Source organism: Lynx rufus, unplaced genomic scaffold (genome assembly GCF_022079265.1).
Source record: "Lynx rufus isolate CCGP_SWC_20201006 ecotype Redwood Valley unplaced genomic scaffold, mLynRuf1.p SCAF_49, whole genome shotgun sequence".
NCBI classification, from domain to species: domain Eukaryota; kingdom Metazoa; phylum Chordata; class Mammalia; order Carnivora; family Felidae; genus Lynx; species Lynx rufus.
Window position 1 is genome coordinate 1,057,741 of NW_025814866.1, and position 23,123 is coordinate 1,080,863.

The 23,123-nt window shown below is 61.6% G+C and overlaps 1 protein-coding gene across 7 annotated transcripts in view; it reads right to left on the reverse strand.

Annotated features, from left to right (window-relative positions):
* The window catches only part of ATP2B3 (ATPase plasma membrane Ca2+ transporting 3), a 41,946-nt gene extending 19,347 nt beyond the window's left edge, over window positions 1-22,599 (reverse strand). For 2 of the 7 annotated variants that reach the window (XM_047098478.1, XM_047098474.1), the window contains exons 1-16: window positions 22,392-22,599; window positions 17,264-17,461; window positions 16,900-17,157; window positions 16,518-16,643; window positions 15,778-15,903; window positions 12,762-12,803; window positions 11,214-11,378; window positions 10,634-10,848; window positions 9,788-10,030; window positions 9,218-9,459; window positions 6,449-6,683; window positions 4,111-4,290; window positions 3,884-3,971; window positions 3,127-3,233; window positions 1,823-2,014; window positions 179-392 (exon numbers count right to left, since the gene is read on the reverse strand). In XM_047098478.1, coding sequence (XP_046954434.1) covers window positions 179-392; window positions 1,823-2,014; window positions 3,127-3,233; window positions 3,884-3,971; window positions 4,111-4,290; window positions 6,449-6,683; window positions 9,218-9,459; window positions 9,788-10,030; window positions 10,634-10,848; window positions 11,214-11,378; window positions 12,762-12,803; window positions 15,778-15,903; window positions 16,518-16,643; window positions 16,900-17,157; window positions 17,264-17,461; window positions 22,392-22,599 — 2,839 coding nt within the window. Of the gene's footprint in view, window positions 1-178; window positions 393-1,822; window positions 2,015-3,126; window positions 3,234-3,883; window positions 3,972-4,110; window positions 4,291-6,448; window positions 6,684-9,217; window positions 9,460-9,787; window positions 10,031-10,633; window positions 10,849-11,213; window positions 11,379-12,158; window positions 12,184-12,761; window positions 12,836-15,680; window positions 15,904-16,517; window positions 16,644-16,899; window positions 17,158-17,263; window positions 17,462-22,391 lie in introns of all 7 variants that reach the window. The other 5 variants (XM_047098476.1, XM_047098475.1, XM_047098479.1 and 2 more) reach the window with 4 other exon arrangements.
* Between the last annotated feature and the right edge of the window lie 524 nt (window positions 22,600-23,123).

The window sequence follows — 23,123 nt, forward strand, 5'->3', positions numbered from 1 at the left end:
GCACAGGGGCCTATGACACCTGCACGGGGCACGCACACAGAGAGACAGCGGGGAGGTGAGCGTGCAGGGGCCCGTGCTGGAAATTGGTTCATGGGTGCTCATCTGTCCCTTCCACTGGCAAACAGGGCCCGAACCTATGCGGTCAGCGGCAGGGCAGTGTGGCCCGGGGCCAACCTACCAACGAATAGCAGCGTGAAGATGATGGTGAGCTGGTAGACCGCGTGGCCCAGGATGTTCTTCATCATGGTGCGGGAGATCAGGGGCTTGTCCCGGCCGTATGGTTTCCGTAGCAGCAGTGACTCAGTGGGTGGCTCTGTCGCCAGGGCCAGAGAGGCAAATGTGTCCATGATCAAATTCACCCACAACATCTGCACAGCTTTGAGAGGAGAGTCCTGTCGAGAGGAGGCAGTCACCCTAACATGGGGCCAGAAAGCCCACTGGCCCACCACTCCAGTGGGAAGAAACTCAGCCTGGGGGCAACGTCACAGGGATTCGTTCTAGTGAAACGCGGCAGATCTGACCTTCCCATCAAAATCTAACATCTCCATCCCTGTGGGAAGGTTAGCAGTGGGTTTTCACTGGGCTTTCGGATTTCCTGCTCTGAAAATGCTGCCAGCCTCCCTTCTCTCACCTGGTGGCAGTGACCTAGAAGGTGTGGTCCAAATTGTCAGCAGGAGATTGACAACCCGTGTGTTATCCCAGACCGTGAAAGTGCTCGACTGGTGGGTACTCTCCTGACCTCCCAGAACTGACAGATCCATAGAGACAGAAAGCAGATGGGTGGGTGTCAGGAGCTGGGGGCACGGTGAGGGGGCAATGACTGCTTAGTGGGCATACAGGTGACAAGAAGGTTGTAGAATGAGTTAGAGGTGGTGGTTGGACAACATTGTTAATGCACCAAAGGCCACTGAATTGTGCACTTTCAAATGGTTACTGTGGTGCAGTTTATGTTATGTGGATTTTATCTCAATTAAAAAACCTTTCAAAGGGAGACAAGTTCTGGACACTCACTACTGGGGAGAACGAGACTATTGGAAGGGGGAAGAGGCTCCTGAGAAGGTTAAATGTGGAGTTCCCATCTCAGCCCACACTTCCAGTCCTAGATCCACACCTAAGAGAAATGAAGACGTAGGTCCACACACAGACTCGTACAGGTGTGCTCACAGCAGCGTCAGTCACAATCACCAGAAGGTGGAAATGACCCCAATGCCCACTGACGGAGGAAGGGACAAGCAAAATGTGCTCTCTCCATATGACAGAGCAATATTCTGCCATCAAAAGGAACAAAGTACCGATACTGGCTATAACATGGATGGACTCTGGAAACATCGTGCTGAATGAAAAGGTGCCAGACATGGAAGACCACGTGTTATTTGATTCCCTTTATATGAAATGTCCAGAATAGGCAAGTCTGTAAGGACAGAGAGCAGACCCGTGGTTGCTGGGGAGTGGGGGAGGGGGTGGGGAGTGCCCGCTAATGGGCCCCGGGGTCTTCTCAGGGGCGATGAAAACGTTCAGAAACTAGACACAGGCAGTGGTCGTGCACACTGTGCGTGTACTGATTGCCACTGAACTGTGTACTCTCAAATGGTGAAGTTTTTGGTATGTGACTTTTATCTCAAAAAAAAAAAAAATCTGTGGCAAAGAACCCCCTGGTTCTCGCAACTCCCGGGATGGGGTTTCCGGGGCCTGCTCTCTGCACTGGGGTCCGGGTGCAGGAAGCAGGCCGGGCCTGGGAAACCAGCTGCCTCCTGCAGGCCCTGTGCCTTGTGGAAGGGAGAGCCCAGGGCCCTCCCTGGGCACAGCGGTCCCCAGTGCCCACCTGAGTAATGCAGGCCCCCGTGAAGGCCACGATCACGGCCACCACGTTGACTGTCAGCTGGAACTGCAGGAACTTGGAGATGCTGTCGTAGACATTCCGGCCCCACATGACCGCCTTGACGATGCTGGTGAAGTTGTCATCGGTCAGGATGATGTCTGAGGCCTCCTTGGCCACATCAGTCCCCGCAATGCCCTGGGGGGCACACACACAGTGTCCACAGGCCCCTCTTCCCCAGCCCCCTTGACGACCCAGCCTACCCGGGCTTACTGTCTGGCTTCCCTTCCAAATGAGGCTCCCCGCCAGCTGCAGACAGATCTGGTTTCATCCAGTGCGACTTTGTACTAGGAGCGGGCAGGTTGTCTCATGGCCTGGTAAGGGCCTTTGCTCATAAACAGAGAGGGTATTGCTACCATGGCCACCACCATGGCCTCACGTACGAGGCCCAGCTGCCACCACGTGACCACCAAGCGGTCTTCTGTCCGGTCTTAGCATGCCAGAGCGGCCTGCTGTATAAGGAGCTCCACGACTCCTGGGCGGGGATGCCTTCCGCAGAGCAGGGACGTGTCCTGCTGGCCCGTGGGGGTGTTTGCTGCTCACAGCCCCTGATGCAGGGACAGCTGCACACCCTGTCTGCCACCCTGAGGTCGGGTCCTGCGCAGCTCGGCTTGGCTCTCACAGTGCCCAGGGGCTGTGGCTCGGTGCCCTTCTCTGTCCTGGGCTCTGGGACGGACTGGCCCGCGCCCCTGGCACCTGCCCACATGGGCTACCCTGAATGTGGCAGAGTGAAGGGGGCTCCTTCACGGCAGGTGGGGAAAGGGGCTCGCTCGCTTTGTGCCTTCGGTGACCAAGCGCACGCAGCTCGCTGCAGAATGCCGGGGCTGGCCACCCGGGTGGCGGGGTCAGGGTTTTATAGAGATAACGAGCTCCATACGAGTAACCAGAGAGAAACACAGAGGAAAAGCTCATCTGGGGACTCCAGTGATCGCCCCTGGGGCCGAGTTTCGCTTAGACTGCACTGGGGGTGGCTGAGGCGGGCGCACAGGTGGCAGGCCCCATGTCCCCCACCCCTGAGGCCCCACTGTCACCTCGGGCATCTCCACGCCAAATGCCTTTAAACAACTCACACCTGTATCCCCTGACCAGATGAGCCCTTGGAGGTCCCAGGGGCCAGGACGCGAGAGACAGACTTCATCGCTCTGCAACCTGCCTTAACACTAGCCCGCACCTTTCTGCACGAAGCCAATGTCCTTGAGACACAAGGCCCCGCCTGATGTGGTGAGCCAGGCCGGCACCGGGCGGCTTACCATGGCAAAGCCCACATCTGCCTTTTTGAGGGCTGGCCCGTCGTTGGTGCCGTCCCCGGTCACGGCCACCACCTGCCGCTGCTCGCCGGTGCTGCTGTCGATGATCCCTGGAATGCAGAGTGGGTCCTTGTCTGGGGGCTGTGGGGGCGGCTGGCTGACTCGGGAAACCCTTCGGGATCGCGACCGTGCCAACCACCCCCAATCCCCTGCCCTTTTGTCGCCTTCGGGGTCAAGTCTTTGTGCCTCGACCGGCAGCCCTGCTCCCCTCCTCCTGCCCTGGCCCATCCCCCAGTGAGATGACACAGGGTGGTGTGACTGGGTGGGAGGCAGGTGGTAAAGTTGTCATCGGCCAACTATGAAGTGTCATCGGTCAAGCACTATGTGACTTGGAGAAATGTCTCCCCCTCCTGGGCCTTAGTTTCCCCATCTGTTACAATGAGAGGCCATTCTCTAGTGGTGTCTTCCATTCATGCTGCTAGCCAGGGAAGCAGAGTGAGCTCTGGCATGTCAGCCCTTCGAGGGCGTCTCCATCATTATCCCCATTTTCCTGAGGAGGAAACTGAAGTTTAGGGAGGGCCATGTCCAGCAGCAACACGTGTGCAGCCCGGGACCCCGCTTCCTAGGCAGGCCCTGGAGCTTGGCTTTGGGAGCCCCGGGGCAAGAGCACACGTGGGGACGATGGCCACACCCAGCCAGCATCATGGCACCTCAGGAAGGGGCACGGCAGGGGGCAGCAGGGGTGAGCGGGCTCCCTTACCTTTGACCAGAGTGTGCTTGTCGGTGGGAGACGATCGGGCGAGGACCCTCAGCTTGGGCCACACCTTGTCCAGACGCTCCTGTTCTATCTGGGAGGGGGAAGCACACAGACGCTGCAGAGCCTGGAGCGGGGGAGGGGGGTACCGAGCCGAGGCGGGGGCGGGGGGGGGGGGAAGAAACAGCCAGAGCCCCGGACTGAGGTGGGAGGGCAGCAGAGCCAGGAACTACCTCGCCTTTCTCGTTGCGGATCCGCCGGTTGAACTCCTTTCCCTCCAGGCACAAGAAGTCCTCCCCGGGCTGGATGATGCCACACTTGGCCGCGATGGCCCGGGCCGTGTTGATGTTGTCCCCGGTCACCATGCGGACTGTGATGCCGGCCCGCTGGCATTTGCGGATAGCTTCGGGAACCTGGAAGAGACAAAAGGCATGGGTGCGGCCACCGAGGCGAGACACATCCGCGTCTGGGCTGAGCCCTGCCCTCCATCCGGCTCCGCGGCACCTCTCCTTCGTTCCCTCGGCACGACCCCCACCCCCACCCCCTGACCCCAGGTGCCTCCTTCATTGCGCTGGGCCCCGGGACCGGCGACGACTCGGACCCAGGCCCCGACACGAGTAAAGCTGGGAGAAGCCACTGGAAGCTTTTATGCTGTCGAGGGGCACCATTGGAGTCTTGTCTGGAAAGGTGACCATAGAAATCACCAGCTCCGTCAATCTCATTTTCCTCTGCAAACTGGAGGTCCAGAGCGGCCGAGCCAGGATCGGCCCTGGTTACCAGGCTGGCTGGCAGGGTGGCTGTATCACTTAGCTCTGGAAGAATGACAAAGAGACCTCTGTCCCCAGCTACCCTGCCAGATGGCAAGGCCAAGGGCAGGCCTGTTGCTTTGGGGCCCCGACTCAGGGCAGGCTTCTGGCCATCAGCTGGCTTGTGGCCAAGCTCTGGACACTTCTCACTTGTCCCCCCCCCCCCCGCCCCCGCCGCCCACCGTTTTACAACATAGAACCAGAGGCATTTACAGCTCTAGGTTCTACATGATAAGGTATTTTCGCTACTTGGAACCAGTAGACACGTGGCTGAGGTAGAAGGGTGGGGGCAGGCCGGTTATCGTGGAGTAGAAATGGTTGTGGCCAGGGTCCCGGGACTCCAGGGACATTGCCCTCCCGGGTCTGTGAGATGTTCTGGCACCTGCCAGCCTAGGAGCAGCACTGAACACCAGCCGGGCGCCTTCGGCCTGGCAGGGGTGGGGGTGGAGCGGTGAACAGCTCCATTCAGAAGGGGGAGGCCATCAGGTCTATGCGAGCACAACGCAGCTTTATGATTCGGCTCTGCCGTGTAGACACAGGCCAATCATCCACGCCTCAGTTTCTCCCTGGCCTGACGGAGGGCAAGGCCCTGTGTCTCCGGGGGTGGCCCTGTCGCCCACAGCAGCATCTTCTGTCCCTGCTCTCCCAGGCCGCTGCTCCCCGTCCCCTCTGCTGCCATCCGCTTCCTCCCAGGCCAGCTTCCAGGTGTCCCCTTCCTGCACAGAGAGGCCCCATGTCCTCAGAATGCGGGGATACACTGCTGCCGAGGGCCTGCGGTCGCTCTGTACACGTAGCGAGCCTTGACTGTGGAACCGGCCGGTCTTAGGCGCCTGCTCCGGTATGTCAGTGAATACCTGTCTCCTGAAGAAAGGCCCAGAAGCCTGTCCTCCCTCGTCTCAGCAACGGGTGTGTTTTCAGGCTAATCAGCAGGATCGGGGTGGCCCTGCTTCTGACATGAGGTGGGTGCCACTGGAGAGGCCCTGGGAGGTGAGAGAGGGTCCCTCCCTGCCTCTGGCAACCCGCACCCCTGTGGCTTGCGCTCTTCCCTTGGGGCCTGCTCGCTCTCCCTGTCTCAAGGCTCTTCCGTCTTTATGGACCGGCAACCCTCCCCTCTGCTTCTTCGCTCTACGGCCTGTTCGGCTTCCGCCCAGTTTCTCTGTTCCCTTTTCACAAACGCTCTTGGTAAAGCCGTCTACACGTGCTGGCTCCTTGCCTGGCCCCTTCCTTCAAGTCTCTTTGCAGGCTCCTCCCACCTCCGTCCCAGCTGTCCACTCACCCTGCGACATCGCTCATATAAACATGCTTCTGGAATCTCTCTCCGGCCAGGACCTTCTGCTCTGAGTGCTCCACTCCCGCAGCTACCTGCCCACTTGACATCTCTGCAGGGATGTCCCGAACATCACTTGGCCCCAACCAAACCCGTGACCGGGAACAGCCCCCTGCCCCCCAAACCTGCGTCCCGTCGGACTCCCGGTACCGTGCCCCAGTGCCGCCTCCGAACCAGAGCCCTGGGAGCGGTGCCTGACTCTCCCTCTCCCTCGCCGCTCCCTCCAGCCTGTCAGTCCTGCCGGGGAGGTCTGACCTGGAGGACGCTGGGGCCCCGCCCTTGCCCACCTTTCCTAACCTTTCTGGGCTCCAGCAGGAAGTAGTGTGAGAGCAGCGAAGGCACCAGAAGGGGGCCATGCCGTGGAGGCCGTACGGGAACCAGGGCTGCCCCTCCACCCATCCAACGACCCGGGCCGCTGCCGGACCAGAGGGTGGCTACCTCGGGCCGCACGGGGTCCTCGATGCCCACGACGGCTATGCAGGTGAGGTCACCCACGACCTCGTTCTCATTGTCCCAGTCGGGCTCCTGAGCTGCAGAAAAGTCCCGGTAGGCAATACATATGGTGCGGAGGCCATCGCAAGCCATGGGCTCAATGATCTTCTTCACCATGTCGTCCCGGTCCCGAGGGCGGAAGCCGCGCGGCTCCCCGTTGCTGTTTAAGATGTTGGTGCACCTGGGGCGGGGACAGAACAACAGCGTTGGTGCCAGTGAAGCGAGGGCAGCCGGAGCAACAGAGAGTCTCGGCAGGCGTCGGTGTGAGCCCCGCATTCAGCGCGGCAGACAGGCTTGTACAAGGAGGGAGGCGTTCTGCCTCCTGGGGCCTAACGGTGTACCCTCCCCAACCACTCACATCCTTCCCAGAACCTCACGATGTGGCCTTATTTGGAAACAGGGTTGTTGCAAAGTCACGGCGAGGTCATACTGGTTTAGAGTGGGCCCTTAATCCAATGACTGGTGTCCTTATCAAAAGAGAAGAGAACACATGGAGACACAGACGCACACAAGGACAAGGCACCGTGGAGACAGAGGAGATACGTGTACAAGCCAAGGAGCCCCAAAGACTGCTGGCCATGGCCAGAAGCTGGAAGAGACGAGGAAGGACCCTCCTCTGGAAGCTTCGAAGGGAGCGTGGCCCTGCCCACACCTTGATTTCGGACTTCCGGTCTCCAGAACTGTGAGAAAACAGATTTCTGTGTTTTTAAGCCATCAGATTTATGGTCCTCCGTTCTGGAAGCCCCAGGAGCTGGAAACTCATAGGCTGGTGTAGGCGAGGAGACGCTAGAGTGCAGGGCTCACCCCAGCTCTTCGTGGACTGTCTGGGGTACACTGCTCTGGCAATGCCACGGAGTGTGGCCGTGACAAAGAAGCAGGATTCAGGTGCGCAAGAAGAAGGAGCAAAGGAACCGAGGTCCCCAGAGGCAGGCATGGCGGAGGGGCGGATGGGAGCCCTGGACAGACTGGTGAAGGAGGAAAGGAGGAGCTGGCAGGGACTCTCGCCCTTTTGTGGAGTCACTCACGTAACTCTCGCAACACTCCCAGGAGGTATTTCTGTTGTCTCCACGTAGGGGAAACTGAGGCTGTGCCGGGGAGTGAGTCGATGTCCACACGGCCAGCAAAGAGGAGAGCCAGGAGTGGAGCCCAGCGCCCAACTACAGGAATGGGGCTTCTAGCCACGGTACCTGTCAGAGGCTGAGGAAGCACAGAAAGAGAGCTGGGGCCTCCAAACCCGGCCGCCACACCTCCTGGGATGCGGTAGGACAGCTTCAGGGGGGAGGTGGCCTTTGCACCCGGGGAGTATGTGCCTGGGCAGAGACTTGGGGGAGAACATTTATGTCTTAGAAGGTGGCCTTGGAATAAGTGAGGAGCCAGGTGGGCAGGGCAGAGCAGCTGGGGGGCTGGGGGGGGCACTTGGAGGCGGAGCTCCATGCTCCCCGCCCCACTCAGTTTTTATAACAGCTGATATCATTCACACACCACACAACTTATCCATTTAAAATGTCCAATCCAGGGGCGCCTGGGTGGCTCAGTCGGTTGAGCGTCTGACTTCGGCTCAGGTCATGATCTAGCAGTTCGTGAGTTGGAGCCCTGCATCGGTTCTCTGCTGTCAGCATAGAGCCTGCTTGGGACCCTCGATCCCCCTCTCTTTCTGTCCCCCACCCCACGCATGCGTGCTCTCTCTCTCAAAATAAATATTTAAAAAATATTAAAAAAATAAAATGTATAATTCAATGGCTTTGAGTCTAGTCGCAGTGTCGTGCCACCATCACCACAGTGCACTTTAGAACATTTCCATCACCTCTAAAAAAAACCCTACACGAGGGACACAAGAAGTAAAGAGACAAACAGGATTTCATCAGTGAAAAACACATGTGCCTCCAAGAATGAATGAAGACAGTGAAAAGGCATTTGCCAATCAAGTATGTGCTAAAGATCTCTTACAGGACAACGACAAGACCACGAATAACTCAAATCAAAGACGAGCAAAGGACTTGAGTGGCTGTTTCTCCCAAGAAGGCACACAAATGGCCTGAAATTTGGCCATTTCGGGGCCGACATCCCTAGTCATCAGGGAAATGCAAACCAAGCCCCTGTGCGGTCCCAGCTCACGTGCACTAGGATGGCGATAAGTAGAGCGATAAGGAGAAGCTGGGGGGATAGAAAACGGTGCCCCTGCGCGAGACAGTTGGGTGGTTCCTCAAAAAGTTAACCTGTGTTACGGCAGGACCCGGCCTTCCGCTCCCAGGTATGTCCGAGAGAACTGAGAGTACGAACCCCAAGGAACAGCTGTACGCCCCTGTTCACGGCAGCGAGGCTCACAGCAGCCCAAGGGCGGCCGAAGGCCGAATGGATGAACCCTGACAGCGTTCTGCTCGGTAGAGGCAGCCTGACACATGGGCCACATATCGTACGATCCCGTTTATGTTAAATGTCCCTGATCGGCAAATCCATACAGAAAGGAGATGAGTGGCCGTCAGGGGCTGGTTGGGGGTGCGGTGGGAGGGACTGTTGAATGGGGACAGGGTTGCCTTTGGGGGGCTGGTGACGAGAACGTTTTGTAATGCGCCACACCGGGACTATACTTGCTGTGTGTTTTCACGCGATTACAACGGCCACTTTTACGCTATGTCTATTTTACCACAACAGTAAACTCAGAAGCCTTGCACTCTGCAGCACCCAGCCCTAGGCTGCCTCCCGTCGCCGGCTCACTTTTTCAGCAGGATCTCCGAGGCGCCCTTGCTGAAGAGGCGGAAGCCGCCGTCAGGCATGCGGATGACTGTGCTCATGGACTTGCGGACCGAGTTGAAGGTGTACACTTTGTAAAGCTTATCTTCCGGAATCTGCTCCCGCACAGGCTGGAAGTCCCGCTTCAGGTCCAGGACAAAGCCCAGCAGAGCACACTCCGTCTTGTTGCCCACTTGGCGTGGGAGAGCGCCTTCCTTCTCTGGAGGCTACGAGGCAAGGAGAACCAGCGTGGCACCGGGGGCCCAAGTCTCCCCTCCTTGCTGCCCCCAGGACCCCGGCCTGGCTGTGGCCACCATGTCCTTAGGGTGTGGTGGCAGGGAGCCGAGGAGGGCCTCCATGCGGACTCCGATGTGGGCAGGTTGCCCACCACTCACTGGGCTCAGAGGGGGTTTCCAGAACCTGCAGGTCCCGCCCAGAAGCCAGGGCAGGAGTCCAGAGGGGCCCTGGTGACCCCTGACGCCGTCACCTCCGGCCCGGCGCCCTGCCCTCGTCCCACCCCGACCCGGCCCAGCCTGCCGCCCGCTCCCCGCTCACTAGTATTTTGGTGGTGTAGGCACTGTTGATGGAGATGGCGTGGACCAGGAGGTCGAGGATCTTGGGGGTCAGGGTGCTGGGGGCCGGAACCTCTTTGTAGTGGGTGTCCCCGAGGTAGGACTGGACCACGGTCATACGGTTGGTGGTGAGCGTGCCCGTCTTGTCTGAGCAGATGGCTGTGGCATTGCCCATGGTCTCGCAGGCGTCCAGGTGGCGGACCAGGTTGTTGTCCCTCATCATTTTCTGTAAAGGGCATAGATGAGGGCTTAGGTAGCCAGCTGTCCTTGGAAAGGCTGGCCCATGGGGTCGGGGAGCCAGAGGTCATCAGCCGGTCATGTGCGACTCGGCTCTGCCCAGCCAGCTTTCCATGTGGCACTAACAGCCCGGGGGGCCTCGGTCAGCTGGCACATACCCTCGCGGCCGGGCACGGCTTGGAGCGACGGCAGAGCGGGAGGACTCTCGTGAGACAGGCCAAGCGGTCGACTCGCGGCGCTCCCTCTTCCCAGGGCTCCCCGGGGCCTCCCCCCTGCCCATGGCCCCCGCTCAGGTCATTGGCTGTCTCTGTGCTCCCCCCTCCCGACGCCATCTCCCCCCACCCTCTCCCGGTGTTCTCGGCCCTCTCTGGATCACCCTCTGCGCCTGCACCCGCTTCTGCAAGGGACAGCAGTGTCCTCAGACCTGCAGATGCTGGGTCTATCCTCCCGCCTGCCTGCCGTCCAGCTCATCCCAGCCGCCCCACTCTCCCCACGACCGATCCCAACTTGCTTAATGGCTTGGGATGCCAATTTCTGGGTCTGTATCCTAGTATGAAGGCATTCTCACGCGTACCGTGTTTATAATTATTACCTTGACAGAGTAGGCTAAGGAGATGGTGACGGCAAGAGGCAGGCCCTCCGGGACGGCCACAACCAGTACAGTGACACCGATGATGAAGAACTTCACAAAGTACTGCACGTAGACGGGCGTGCACTCCGCCAGCCACACCCGGCCGTCCACGACGAAGGTCTCAATCACAAAGTAGAGGACCAGGATGATGACGGTGATGGCAGACATCACCAGCCCTGCCCAGCCACGGAAGCCACAGAGGGTGGGTGCGGGAAGGGGAGTCGGCCGGGGCGAGGGAGGGAGAGAGCAAGAGCGAAGGAGTGGTAAGGGAGGCTGCGGACCGCGCCACGGCCAGCCAGGTCGGGGGAGGCACTCGGTCCCCAGCCTTGCGGACGGACGCTTGGAAGCCACGGTTTCCAAATGGGGGCCGGCCCGGCCCCTGCCGGCCACTGCCGGCCCCTGGTGGGGTCCCCTTGCTGCCTGGCCTGCGCCCCCTGGAACATCCCTTTCCCACTTGCCCTCCACGGCCCGGCCTCAGGCCCGGGGGCCCAGTGTCCTCGCCCATTGGTGGCCCCTGGGACCACGCGTCCGCTGGCCCTACCTGCTTTCCCGATCTGCACGGCCAGTTTGGTGAGCTTGCCCTGCAGGACCGACTTCTCCTTCTTGGGCACGCTGGCTTTCTTCTTCTCCCGTTCCTCAGTCTCCCCACCCTCCGCACTCTTCAGGGGCTGCATTTCCATGGCAACTGCCCCGTCCTGCTTCTTGGCTGCGTACAGAGGAACCCCACAGCCAAACTTAGGGCCCAGGCGACAGCTACAAGGGGCTTTCACAGGGAAAGACGTGCCACACTATACGAGAGGAAACGGGGCTCAAGGGTTTCTCTGCTTTCTGAGTGTGACCTAGCCCAGGGGCTGTCTCCTCTCCCTCCCGTCTCCCTGGCAGTTCAGGCCCTCCCGAGATGGGTGGGAGGCTCCGGTGCTGTCGTGGTCAGCGCAGAGACGGTTGTCTCGGGGCTTCTCAGGGGAAAGGAGGACAGACACAAGCACGAGCAACTTTGGGCACACAGACAGGATGGCCAGCCCCATAATGCCCCAAATCTCAATACCTGACAGCAGAGGTCTGGGGCCCAGGGAACGTTCCAGAACCTTGAACTGAGTCAGTGGCCCACTGGTGTCCAAGCACCACCCCCCCTCAGGAGGCCTAGGAGCCCCTGCGTTCTTCTCCCCTGCTCCCTGCTTAGGCTGTCTATCCTCCCGTCAGCCTCTCGAGTGGGCGCATTGACTTCCATCAGAGCCCCGGCTCGCTGTGTGCCCCTCCTCAGCCCGCTCCCTGGCTGCAGGTGGCTCCTGCCGGAACGGGCCACCATGGGCGAGCCTCACACCTCTCTCTCCTCTAGCTGCCTCTTCGCCTTCTGTCTGGGACAGGTGGCGTCCTCGTGGCTCCCTCACTGGGTCCTGCTCTCTTCACACTGCCCCTGACCACAAGGCTTCTTGTCCCCAGGGGCCTCAGTGATACTCAATGCCCCACCCAGCTGGGTCACTCTAGCCTTGCGCCCCACTGACTGGCACTCCCTGCCCCAGCCCGGGACCCTAGCCATCAGGCTGTCCCCCTGGCCCAGATCCCTCCCAACCTCAGCTATCCTCCGAACTCTAGTTTGCTTGTCTGGCCCTGTCTTGGTCCCTGGGCCCCTGGGCCCCACAGTGCACTTGAGTCTTGCCCCTGGCTCCGTTTCTCTGCGTTCTGACCTTCCTGAGGGCAAGGACCGTGCTTTACACCTTTGGATTCCCTCCAAAGCCCCTCACCGCTGACAGCCCTCATCCCAGCCACACGGCATCAGCACCTACCAGGCATCCGGGCCGAGAGGAGAGTGGGTGTTGGACCGGCACCCGGTCACCCTGCCTCAAAAGCCCGGAAGAAAGGCCGCTGGACCGGGAAACCCACAGGCCTGGCGTGGTCTTGGGTGAGTCACCCTCTCTGAGCCTCAGTTTCCTCACGGGTGACCTTTGCATACTTCTGGCAGGGTCTGCACAGGGGCCCCCCGCCCCACTCACCTGGTCTCTGGGTGCTGCTCCAGCAACTGACGCGGGCGGCCCCCCACCCTGTGCCGCACCCCTCCGCCACCCCACCCTGAGCACGGGGCGCGCATTACCTTTGGTCTGGCTACTCTCCAGCGCCCCATCCTGCTGCTTGCCTACAACGGAAGAGGAATGACAGACACGAAGGCTTCAGAACATCCACGTGGCCCTGGCACACGCACACGCACACGCACACGCACACAGGACAGCGGGACACAGACAGCGAGGCCAGAGAGCGCGGTGCAAAGGGGCGGGGAGGAGGGCCCTGTGCTCCCCGGGCCTGCTCTGATGCCCTCTCTCCACCTCTCGGCCCACGGGAGCCACGCTCTTGGCTTCCCAGACGAGGGCCCGGCCCTCCAGTGAACTCGCCGAGCCAGTCCTGGGCGGCCCCTGGGTCATGTGTGCCCAGCAGTGGGGGAGGTCTCTGAAAAGGCTACCGCCACGGGGAGTGAGAGCCGCCAGGTGTCTGGTCCCAGGTCTGCCACGTTGAGCAGGGCCCCCCCAGTCGGGATATGTACCCCCCTCCACAGGAGTGGCGTGAACCGTCTACCTAGGTGGTCCCTGACCCCTAGTGGCCTAGCGGTCAGCTTTCTGTGCAGCGCAGCCAGCAGTCAGCTCTGCAGAGCGTTTGCAGGGACAGAGAAGGGAGACTCTAGAAACCTGCTGGCCTTGAATGCCCACATGGGTGCCAGGCACCCGGCACTGGAGGGAGCAATGGTACACGGAATGGGCTGGGCCTCAGCTGGACCTGTGTGGCGGCGGCGGGGGCGGGGGGCACATTCGTGAATGTGGTCTGCAAGCACAAAGCCCGCAGCTGGGTGTTGGGGACCAGGGCAGAGACTGGCTTCCAAGACCAAGGTACACGGCGCTGGCAGCGAGGCCAGCACTGTGCTCTGGGTCGGGCTCTGTACCAGCCCCTCTGGCCTCATCTTCCCCAGGGCATCGCGGTGGGGCATCGGTTCAAAGAGCTCTCTTAGGGACCACACAAGTGCTAGCCCGGGATCTGGAAATGACTGACGTGTGACAGGAGGGGTTTGTGTGCTGACCAATACCCAATAACTCATGTCACTGGGGATCCAGGAGCGCAGACAGGGTGCCAGGTGGCTTCTAGGCAGTGGGGTCTAGTCTGGGGGTCCCAGGGAGGAGAGAGAGGTCCCCTCCCGGCTGGGGTGGTATGCAGGTTGTCCCTCTGTCAGAGTGGGGAGGTTCAGAGGCGAAGGAGACTCCTGGGGGGAGAGGAGACACCTGTAGACACACGGTGACAATGCAGAAGGGCCCAGAGAGGCCTCTGGAGGAGGGAGAGACGTGCGGGATCAGCACTACAGGAAGAGGAAGACAGAAGCCCAGGGAGGGGAGGAGGGGAAGGAGAGCACCTCAAGTAGGAGGGCGACTAGGAGTCAAGGCCAAAAGGCAAGAAACAGGTTGAAGGGCAGCAGGTGGCCCGGGAGCATCGGGCTGAGAGACGGGGTTGAGAGGCAGCAGGAGTAGGGATGGGGGCCAGGGTGGGGCGCCGGCTCTGCCACCGCAGCAGCAGCCGGGCCTTGGGCTCACACCTTGGTGGGGAGTTGTGGGTGCTGCTGCCCCTGCCTGGAGCCTGGCCAGCTCTGCTCCCCTCCAGCCCCCCCCCCACCTCAGGGTTCCCCTCTTCCAGGGAGCTGGCTGGCGGAGGTGCCCCCTCTGACCCCTCAGTAGCTCAGCCTAGGGCAGCTGAAGCAGAGTGAGGGGCAGACGAGCCAGAGCTGGGGAGGGGCCTGGGGGGACTGGTGGGGTTTTGTCAAGGTTGAAGAAGAGGGGCCCAAAACCAAGTCCTGCAGACCACCAACAGCTCAGGGACAGGGCTGCAGGGGAGGAGAAGGCTTCCCTGGAGAGGGGGATGGGTACCCCAGCCCAGCCTGGAGGAGGCCCAGGGCCCACCCACCCGCCCGCTTGCCTGCCTGCGGCCCCTCGGCTGTTCACGGTGGAGAGAAACTGCGCTGAGCCCCGCAGGGCCAGGATGCTTGGTGTGGCAAATGTGGATGAGGGTCTGCTAGTGCTGGCTGGCTGCTGGGAGACGGGGCCCACAGAAGCTTCTAGGCCACAGCAGGTCACCCACCTCCTCTCTCACTGTCTCCAGGATCAGGGCAGCCTAGGGCTGGAGACACTGGCACATCCTTCCTTATGCTCGCCTGTGCCCTCGCCACTTGTTTGCCCGGTCTAGGTGCCCTGACTGACTGATGTAGGGCCGGTGACCGGCACCCCTCTGTCTCACTTCCCCCCGGGGACCCTGGCTGCGGGCTTTCAGCACACGCTCTCTCCACACGTGTGCAGCTTCTTTGTACTCCGAGTGGACCCAAGCGAATGTTCTCGAAGGCACACATCTAGGAAACTCTGCTCCCCGCCTGGTTCGGGGGAGACCCAGGTTAGATCAAGGTGAGTCGTGACCTGGTGCGGGCCTGAAACAAAGAACTGAACGGGGTCCTGCCTGGTGGGATTGGGGGCTCTGGGCGTGGGGTGGTGCTGAGGACAGCTCCATAGTTTTGTCAGCGCTGTTCTGAGGACTGGAAGAGACAGCGGCCACGCCTGGGGCTCGGGGCAGTGGCGAAAGGAGGCAGCGGGACGGCCGTGTGCCAGCTGGACTCTCACAAGACAGTTGTCCCCTGACACTGTTTTCCCCTGGGCCCCCACCCCATCCCAGCTTCCTCTGGCCTCGGACATCCTCTGGGGAGTCCAGTCCATTTCGATTGGGAGCCCTCTACCTCTGGCTGTATGACTCACATCTCCCTGGCTGCCATGTTGGTGGGGCCCTCGGCACCTCACCACGGGGCGTCAGCACACCCAAGAGCGGGCACAGGGTCCCCGGGGGCACTCTCCCAAGCCAAGGCGGCTGGCCTCTGTCCCTCCAACCCCGTTCCTCCCCAGGCAGGGCACTCCCCCCACCCTGGCACACACTTCCCAAAGCCTTTGGGCAAAGACGCCAGAAGCAGGTCCTCCAAAGGAATCGGAAGAGAAGGTACGGCCTCTCACCGCTCAAGGCTGGCTCTCGCTGCAGCTGGAGCTGGAGTGGGGGATTAGGCCAGTGGTGCTGGGAACCGGACGTCACTATTTCCTTACCTTTCTTATCCTTCTTCTCCTCTTCCTCCCCACCAGCTCCAAGCAAGGTAAAGATGATTCCTGTCTGGGAGTTGACACCAACAGCAGTCACCACCATTCTTCCAGAACCTTCCATGACATGGGTACCTGGGAACACAGGGGGACCGAGACAGATTTGCATTGCTTGAGGGAGGCGTGGCTGAACACCTACAAGTTCTCCCCCAGGAATCCCAGAAGCACGAACTCGGTGTTTGGAGGCCCCTGGAGGCTATGTTGACCCTAATCCTAGAACGAAGCCTCATTCCTGGCTTGGAGGGGACCCGGAGGCGCACACGTGAGCAGCTGCTTGCCCAGAAACACAAGGTGAGGTCTTCACAGGGTCCACCTGGGGCCTCCAGCCTCTCTGTCCTGTGTCACACTGCATTTGCCACCGGGATAAATGCTGGGCTTGGCCAAAACGTTCTAGGAGCTTTCCTCAGGATATTAGGGGCCCTTTGAGGCGGGGAGCACCCATTTCTTTCCCCAGTGGCTAGAGCGACCACCATCAGGCCTCCCACGGGCCACTCTGGCCTCTTGGGGGCAAAAACTTCAGACTCCCTATCCAGAAGGGCGACTCAGGAGGCCTGCGATTGAGGGGGTGGCTGGGCCAGATGGCTTCCAAGGCTCTTTGGTGCCGAACTGGTCCAGAGGGCAGTGCCAGCCTGCATCTTGCCCCCGCCCCCCCCCCCCCCCACAGCTTGGCCAGTGCCCCGAGGCCTCACCTGAGAGCAGCATGGGGTCTTTGTCAGCTGATTTGCGCACGTGGTCCGACTCGCCTGTCAGGGAGCTCTCATCGATCTTGAGGTCATTGCCTTGGATGAGCACGCCATCAGCAGGTAGCAGGTCTCCTAAGGCCGGCCAGGCAGCCGGAACCACACGCTGTGGGTCCAGGCAGCCTTCCGCCCTGCTGCCTCCCGCCTGCCCCAGGAGAGGTCTCGAACCTAGGGGGTGGGGCCCTCTCCCTTCAGCTTCAGGCCTGCTTCCTGGGGCTCTGTCTCCAGCTTGAGCCCCCCCACCGCCCACTGCTGCCCCTGCCCCGCCTTGTCCCGCAGGTGAAGGCCCACGTACTGGGGGGTGGGGAAGGCCCTTGCCAGATGCACTCACCGTACTTGACCTGTGCGATGTCGCCCACCACCAGTGCGGCCACCGGAACCTGCAGCAGCTGGCCGTCCCGGATGACGGAGAACCTCTGTTCCTGTTCGATGCGGCTCTGCAGGCCCCGGAACTGCCTCTCCTTGCTCCAGTCATTGAAGGCCGTGACCAGCACCACGCAAGTGACCGACAACAGGATGGCGGCTCCCTCGATCCAGCCTGCCTCGGCCTCCCCTTCGTCTTCTGCCCCAGCTGACACGTTCCCGCATGCTGCACCCGAGGACAGCAGGGAAGGGTGGGGTGGCAGGAAAGTCACGCTGAGGCCCCTCGGCTCAGGTCCCACTCCTTCCCTCCTGCCGGGTCCTCCCCTGCTCACCTTCGCTCTCCTCTCCGGGCGGTGCATAGAATGAAAGGCCCAGGGAGACGATGGCGGCTACCTCCAGGATGATTAGCGTCACATCCTGCAGGGCCTCCCACACCAGTTGCAGGAAGGTCTTGGGCTGCTTGGGAGGGATGAAGTTCTGCCCATAGATCTGCCTGCGCTTTTCCAAGTCATTGGCATTGTTGGCCAGGCCTGTGTGGTGCAGGGATGGAGAGCGGGGACACAGAGCAAGAAGATGGGAAGGGCCAACAGCGTGAGGCCCTGCCCCTTTCTCCCCTGCTCACCCAGAGTGCCTGTCTTGTTCTCTGGCCTGAAAGCCCCTGGAAGGCGGGAACTGCACCTGCCCGGTCTTCCAAGCCTTTCTGCAAACCCCGAGGACAGGTATGTGGGCGTGTGTGCCCTCCAGCTGCCTGGACAGCTCAGGCGTGCGACCGCGCGACTCGCAACAATGCGGAGCCCCTGGTATGAGGAAGGGTTCGGTCGTCCTCCCGATATGCTCGGGGAGGTCTATGGGCTACGGTGGGTCCCTTCAGAGGGCAGATGGGAAGGACGGTGATAACGGCCACCATGGGGTGGGGGTGGGCAGAGGGAACCCAGCTGGGCCAGGGATGGCCAAGTGTCACCTGGAGACAGGAGAAGAGAACAGCCCAGGCGTTCGCAGGAGTGCAGGGCTTGGTACAAGACTGGGATGGAGGGCACAGGTGTGGCAGCCTGCTGTCAGCCAGGCCCAGGGTAGCTGATCCCCTGTGGGCTGTGAGTGGGCCGAGGTGCTCGTACAATCCCTCCAGGGTCCAGAGGAGGAAACTGAGTCCAGGGAGGGAAAGGGCCCTGTGCCTGTGAGTCGGAGCTCTTGCTGGCAGCCCAGGACTCCTTTGCTGCCCTGTGCACCTGACCCTAGGTCAGGATGACGGGAGCCTCACAGATGCTAAGCCATCAACAGGGGAGCGTGGCCAAGCCATGCGCGCGGGACACAGAACCTGTGTCATCTGACGAGACCCGGGAGACAGTCGGCTCTGGCGGCCCCAAAACATCGTCGGTTTTGCCCATACTGTTGAGCATGGGTGTGGCACCCGTGGCACCAGGAGGTACGTAGGAACTGCCCCCGCCCCGAGCTCTCGTGGCCGTCGTCCGGAGTCAGCTGCCTCCTTCCTAACGCTTTCCCTAGACCCCGCTGCAGTGCCAACCTCGAGTTCTGAGCTGGGGGTCACGGCGAAGGGCGGGGATGGGACGTGAGCTCCCTGCCTTGCCCACGCCCCCACCTATTGCCTCCTCTGGGGCCGCACACGTGGCACTTGGTGAATGTCTCTGAGGCTCTGGGATTGTCAGTGAGTGATTCATACTGATGCCACGGTGTCCCCAGGCCACCAGGCAGAGGATGAGGAGAGTGAAGGGTGAAGAAGCCGGTCTCAGTGGGGACCCCTTGTGGCCAGAGCAGGTGAAACATGTTGAAGGAGGGCTGAGAGGCTGAGAGGCCTGACCCGGACTTCTAGAGCCCTGGGAGGCCCCTGCCACATCGCAGGCACTCTAGTGTGTTGGGGCTGGGATGAAGGGCTCAGAATCAACATCCACCAAGGGGCGAGCTCCGGCTTTCGAGGCTGGGCCCTTACCTTACTTCTCATCCTTGGGACAGCCCACTTCCCACCCAGGCCCGCACCAAGCCCTCTGGGTCTCTGCCTCTACAGCATGAGTCCCCTCAGGCCCATGCCTGGAGCTACCAGAAGTCTCCATGTGGAACTGACATCCAGGCCACCTCCTCCCGAGGCCAGACATCCACTTGGCCACCCTCCCCAGAGGCGGGCCCACCGGACCCCGTCCCCTGGCCCCGCCCTCATCCCTCAGGATGCTGCTTCCTTCTAGGCCTGAACCCAAGGGTCCGGCTCCACACTGACACCTCGTGGGCAGACACTGGGCTGCAGTTCCCGGGGGCAGGGAGCTACCGGCAGGGCAGATGGGGGGCGGGTTCCCCAGCTTATGGGGGTGATCTCAGCTGGCTTGGGAAGGCACATAGGACTTGATAGCAAGGAAGTGTTAAGTGGGGTGCAGAAGGAGTTGGGAGGAAGGAGGGTGGCTGTCCACTAGGCAGGGAAGGGGCCTGGGGAGGGGCAGGGTGGAGCCCACCAGAGGTGGAAGGCCTGACGAGAGCAAAAGCCCACAGCGGGCACAGCCTGGGCACATCTCCGCACCCAGCGGGGCTGCGGCTGCCCCTGCCCTTCTCCCCAGGCCTCATGGTGCCTGGGCCCTGCCGGGGCTCCGGTTTCTGAAGGCTGCAACTTTCCACCTGGGTGTCTGGGACAAGCTCAGGACCTCAGCTCCTAGGGCCTGGGGTCCCAGCCGAGGGCCTGTGCCCCACTCCTAACTGAGGCCTGCGTCTTTAAGCTACAAGAGATATGAAACGTGAGGTCAGTACTATGGAAGTGCTTGAACCCCCGCTCTCCCAGACACCCGGAATTTCCACTGCCCCTGCCTTGAGAAAGGGCACGGATCTGGAGACCCTCAAGAGAGAGCCCATGGGTCCCTGTGCCACCATAAGTCTGCATCCTGCCTGCCTCACCCCATACGCCAGATTGTCCCCAAGGGAAGCCAAGCCCTTGGGGCCCCCTCCCCAGGAGTGAGCTGGCTCCGTTCCTCCCCTCCCACTGTCAGCCTGTCCCTTGGTCTTGGGTTGCCCTTGATACCCTAGCAACGCTTCTCTCTCCCTTGCCCTGCACCAGCCCAAGACCATGGCCTTCCTGTTGGGCTTGGGGGTCCAGACAGCTGCTCAGGTACTCATGTGGGGGCCAGAAGGTAGCTGCAGCCCCTCTGGCTCCAAGCATGTGCCCAGTCGGCAGGCCCCCACAGCGGCCCAGGTCCAGGTGCTGGGGCAGGGGCCGGCTGGTTGGCTCGGACACAGATGAGTGTCCTGCCCAGAGCAGAGGCCAGATGCCATCAGAATTGGATTAGGACCACATCGTGCGGCTCTTGGATAATCCGCCCTCTCATTTCCATGACTGCTGCTGGTAAAGGCCAGACAGGGGAAGGGCTGGGGCCCAGGTCCCCCCGGTGGGCTTCCCACTGAGCTTGGCCCAAGACCCGGGTTCTCTGGCTTCTGGAATCCTCTTGGATAGCTACAAAGCCTGAGCCCACTGACGTGCTTATTGCCGGGAACAGACAAAACTCCCCCCCCCCCCCGCCCAGTACACCATGCACGTCCCCACGCCCCCCACCCTTCCCAAAGCACCCATCTGCCAGCACACCTTGCCAGGGGATTGATGTGGGGCCCAGGGTGCGGCTAAGCCGGCCCCTCCTAAAGCTCAGGCCATTGTGTCTGGGCAGGAGAGGGGACATGTGGGTGAACACTCCGGGGCCAAGTCGGCAGGTGTACTGGGGGCCGGGGCTCCTGGGCTTGGAGTGGGGAGGGGTGGTCCTCGTGCTGCTCATTCTTCAGGAGGCAGGTCAGGCCTGGCCGGCTCCCTCTGCTGCGGCCTGGCCACCCACCTGGGCACTTGCCCTTCTTCATGCCCGCCCCTCCACAGGCACTGGGCGAGCTCCAGAGCCGCTGTGGCAGAATCGGGCAGGTTCCCAGGGGCCTTGACATTTTACATATTTAACAAGGCCTGACAGGCAGAGGAAAGAGCGGCCAGCTGAAGCCCATCTGCTTCCTTTTATCTGGAAGAGGCCAGAGCCCTTGTGGCGAGACGGCCCTCCACCCCAGCCTCCCCCCTAGCCCCAAATCCTGGGCGGGGGGGGGGGCAAGGAGGAGGGAAGGAGAGAGATCCCTCTGGCCCCGAGCCAAGCCATCTGCCCTGATAACACAACACACCAGGCTGGGTCCCTTTAGAGCACAAAACAAGAGAGACCCAGGCGGCCCTGAGAAGGCCACTTAGGCTTGGAGTTCCTGACCTGGTCGGGCGGGCACCCTCTCACCCGGCCCTCGGGCCCATCTCCTCCCGGGTGGGCCTTCTCTACCCCCTGCTCCAGCCCATGTGCCATCCACAGACAGATGGGGCCAGGGAGCCACAGACAAGGGTGACGGCCAGAGCCCTGGGTGGACAAAGGTGTGGCAGCTGAGATGGGAGCTGATGAGATAAATGAGGGCTGGCTGAGAACAGGCCTGGCACTGGGCTGGGACAGCCCTAGCGGCCCTGCCAGGGAGGTGCCAGCTGGGCCAGAAAACGCTCCAACTCCTGGAACCTGGGGCCAAGCCTGGGTCCTGGTGGTCCCGGCCTCCCAGCAGACCCAGCAGGCAGGACTGGGAAAGGCCGGTGCAGAGCAGGGCACAGTTTTGCCTCCAGTGCAGGGGGCAAGGGCTACAGGGCCGGGGCAGGGACCCAAGGTGGCGGTCAGGCCTCTGCCTCTGGAACCTTCTAGACAATGCTCCTCAGCCTTCCTCAAGGCTCCGGGCAGCAGATCTCCTCAGATCTATGCTGCCTGAGACTTGCACCTCTTTGGCAGGGGAGAATTCTGCCGCTGAACCACCCAAGCACCAGACTTGCTTCTTTGGGACAGCCTGTGGCCAGTGGCCCCTCCACTCGGCACTCTGCCCCCCCTTTCCAGAGAGAGCCCCCTGCAACCCAAGCCCGCAGAGGGCCGGCACCCTCGTTTTCCTGTGCCCCTTAACCGGACACGGGGCTGGGCACACGGCCTGGAGCATACAGACAGGGGCCCGGCCTTCCTCCTCCTCTGTCCCACCCTGTTGCCCTGTTGCCCAGAAGAGCTTCTGGGGTCTCAGTTTGGGGCCCAGCCTGACACCGTGCCGTCCTCTTCCTTCCCTCCTCTTTTGCTTGATTTCTATTTAATCCAAAGAGGCGAGAGCAGGGAGCTGCTGCTGATGGAGGGGGTCAGGCCACGGCTCCCGGAGGACCCCAGGTTACCCAGAGGACGATCCCCCTCACCCCCCTACAGAGCATCTCCCGCTCGGTGGTGGCGGGGGGCGGGATGGCTTCCTTGGGAGGGCACAGTCAGGGTCAAGAGTGCTTCCGGAAGCTGCTGCAGAAGCACCACCCGGCCCTCGACCAGGCCCGCCCCGGGGGTACGGGACGTCTTCAGGATGGCCCTTGGAGACCGGGGGGAGTGTCCGGTGGCCCATGACCCTACATCCCTGGCGCACTCGCGGCCTGCGCTGGGGCTCTGCTGGGAGCCTTACCCTCTGTGGGCGAGGTCTTCAGCCTCCTGCAAAGCCCACTGACGTCCCCGTAGGCTTCCTGGACCTTCTGCAGCGCCTCAGCCCCTCGGAGCTCCATGAGGGAACGCAACTCAGCCAGTGTGCACCCAAAGCCGCCCGCATGGGGGGCCTCCCGCTGCTGCTGGGGCTTGGGGTGAAACTCGATGGAACTGTTGGCCATGTCGCCCATCCCGCCTGTCGTGCCGGGAGGACAGGGTGCCCGACCTCTTCACAGGTGCGGCCTCAGCTAGGGGCAGGCAGCCACCCGAGGTCCCAGTGCCTGGGTGAGGTGTAGTGGAGGGAGCTGCAGCGGGGAAGTGGCCGAGCACGGACACCTGGGGAGAGGTGAGAAGAAGCCAGGGGCGAAGTTGAGACAAGACTGAGGTCCACTCTTCCAGAAATGTTCTCCGAAAATCGGCACTCAGTCTGAGCCATGACTTGCCGATTGCAAAATTCACCTCCTAGGTTGGGTCAGTGGCCCTCATGCCCTGCCAGGCCCAGCTGCCAGGCCATCCCCTAGTCCTGCCCAGCCCGAGTACCCAAGGCAGGAGGACTCGCCTAGGTGGGGAAGGAGGGAGCGTTCGTGTCTCCTGGAAGGGGTCTGCTGTTGCGATACGGAGACTCTGACTGCCTCCCAAATCCGTCTGGGAACCCACACCGAAGCAGAGGTGATGTCCTGGGGTTGATTACTGGCACGGGTGGGTGGGCTATCTG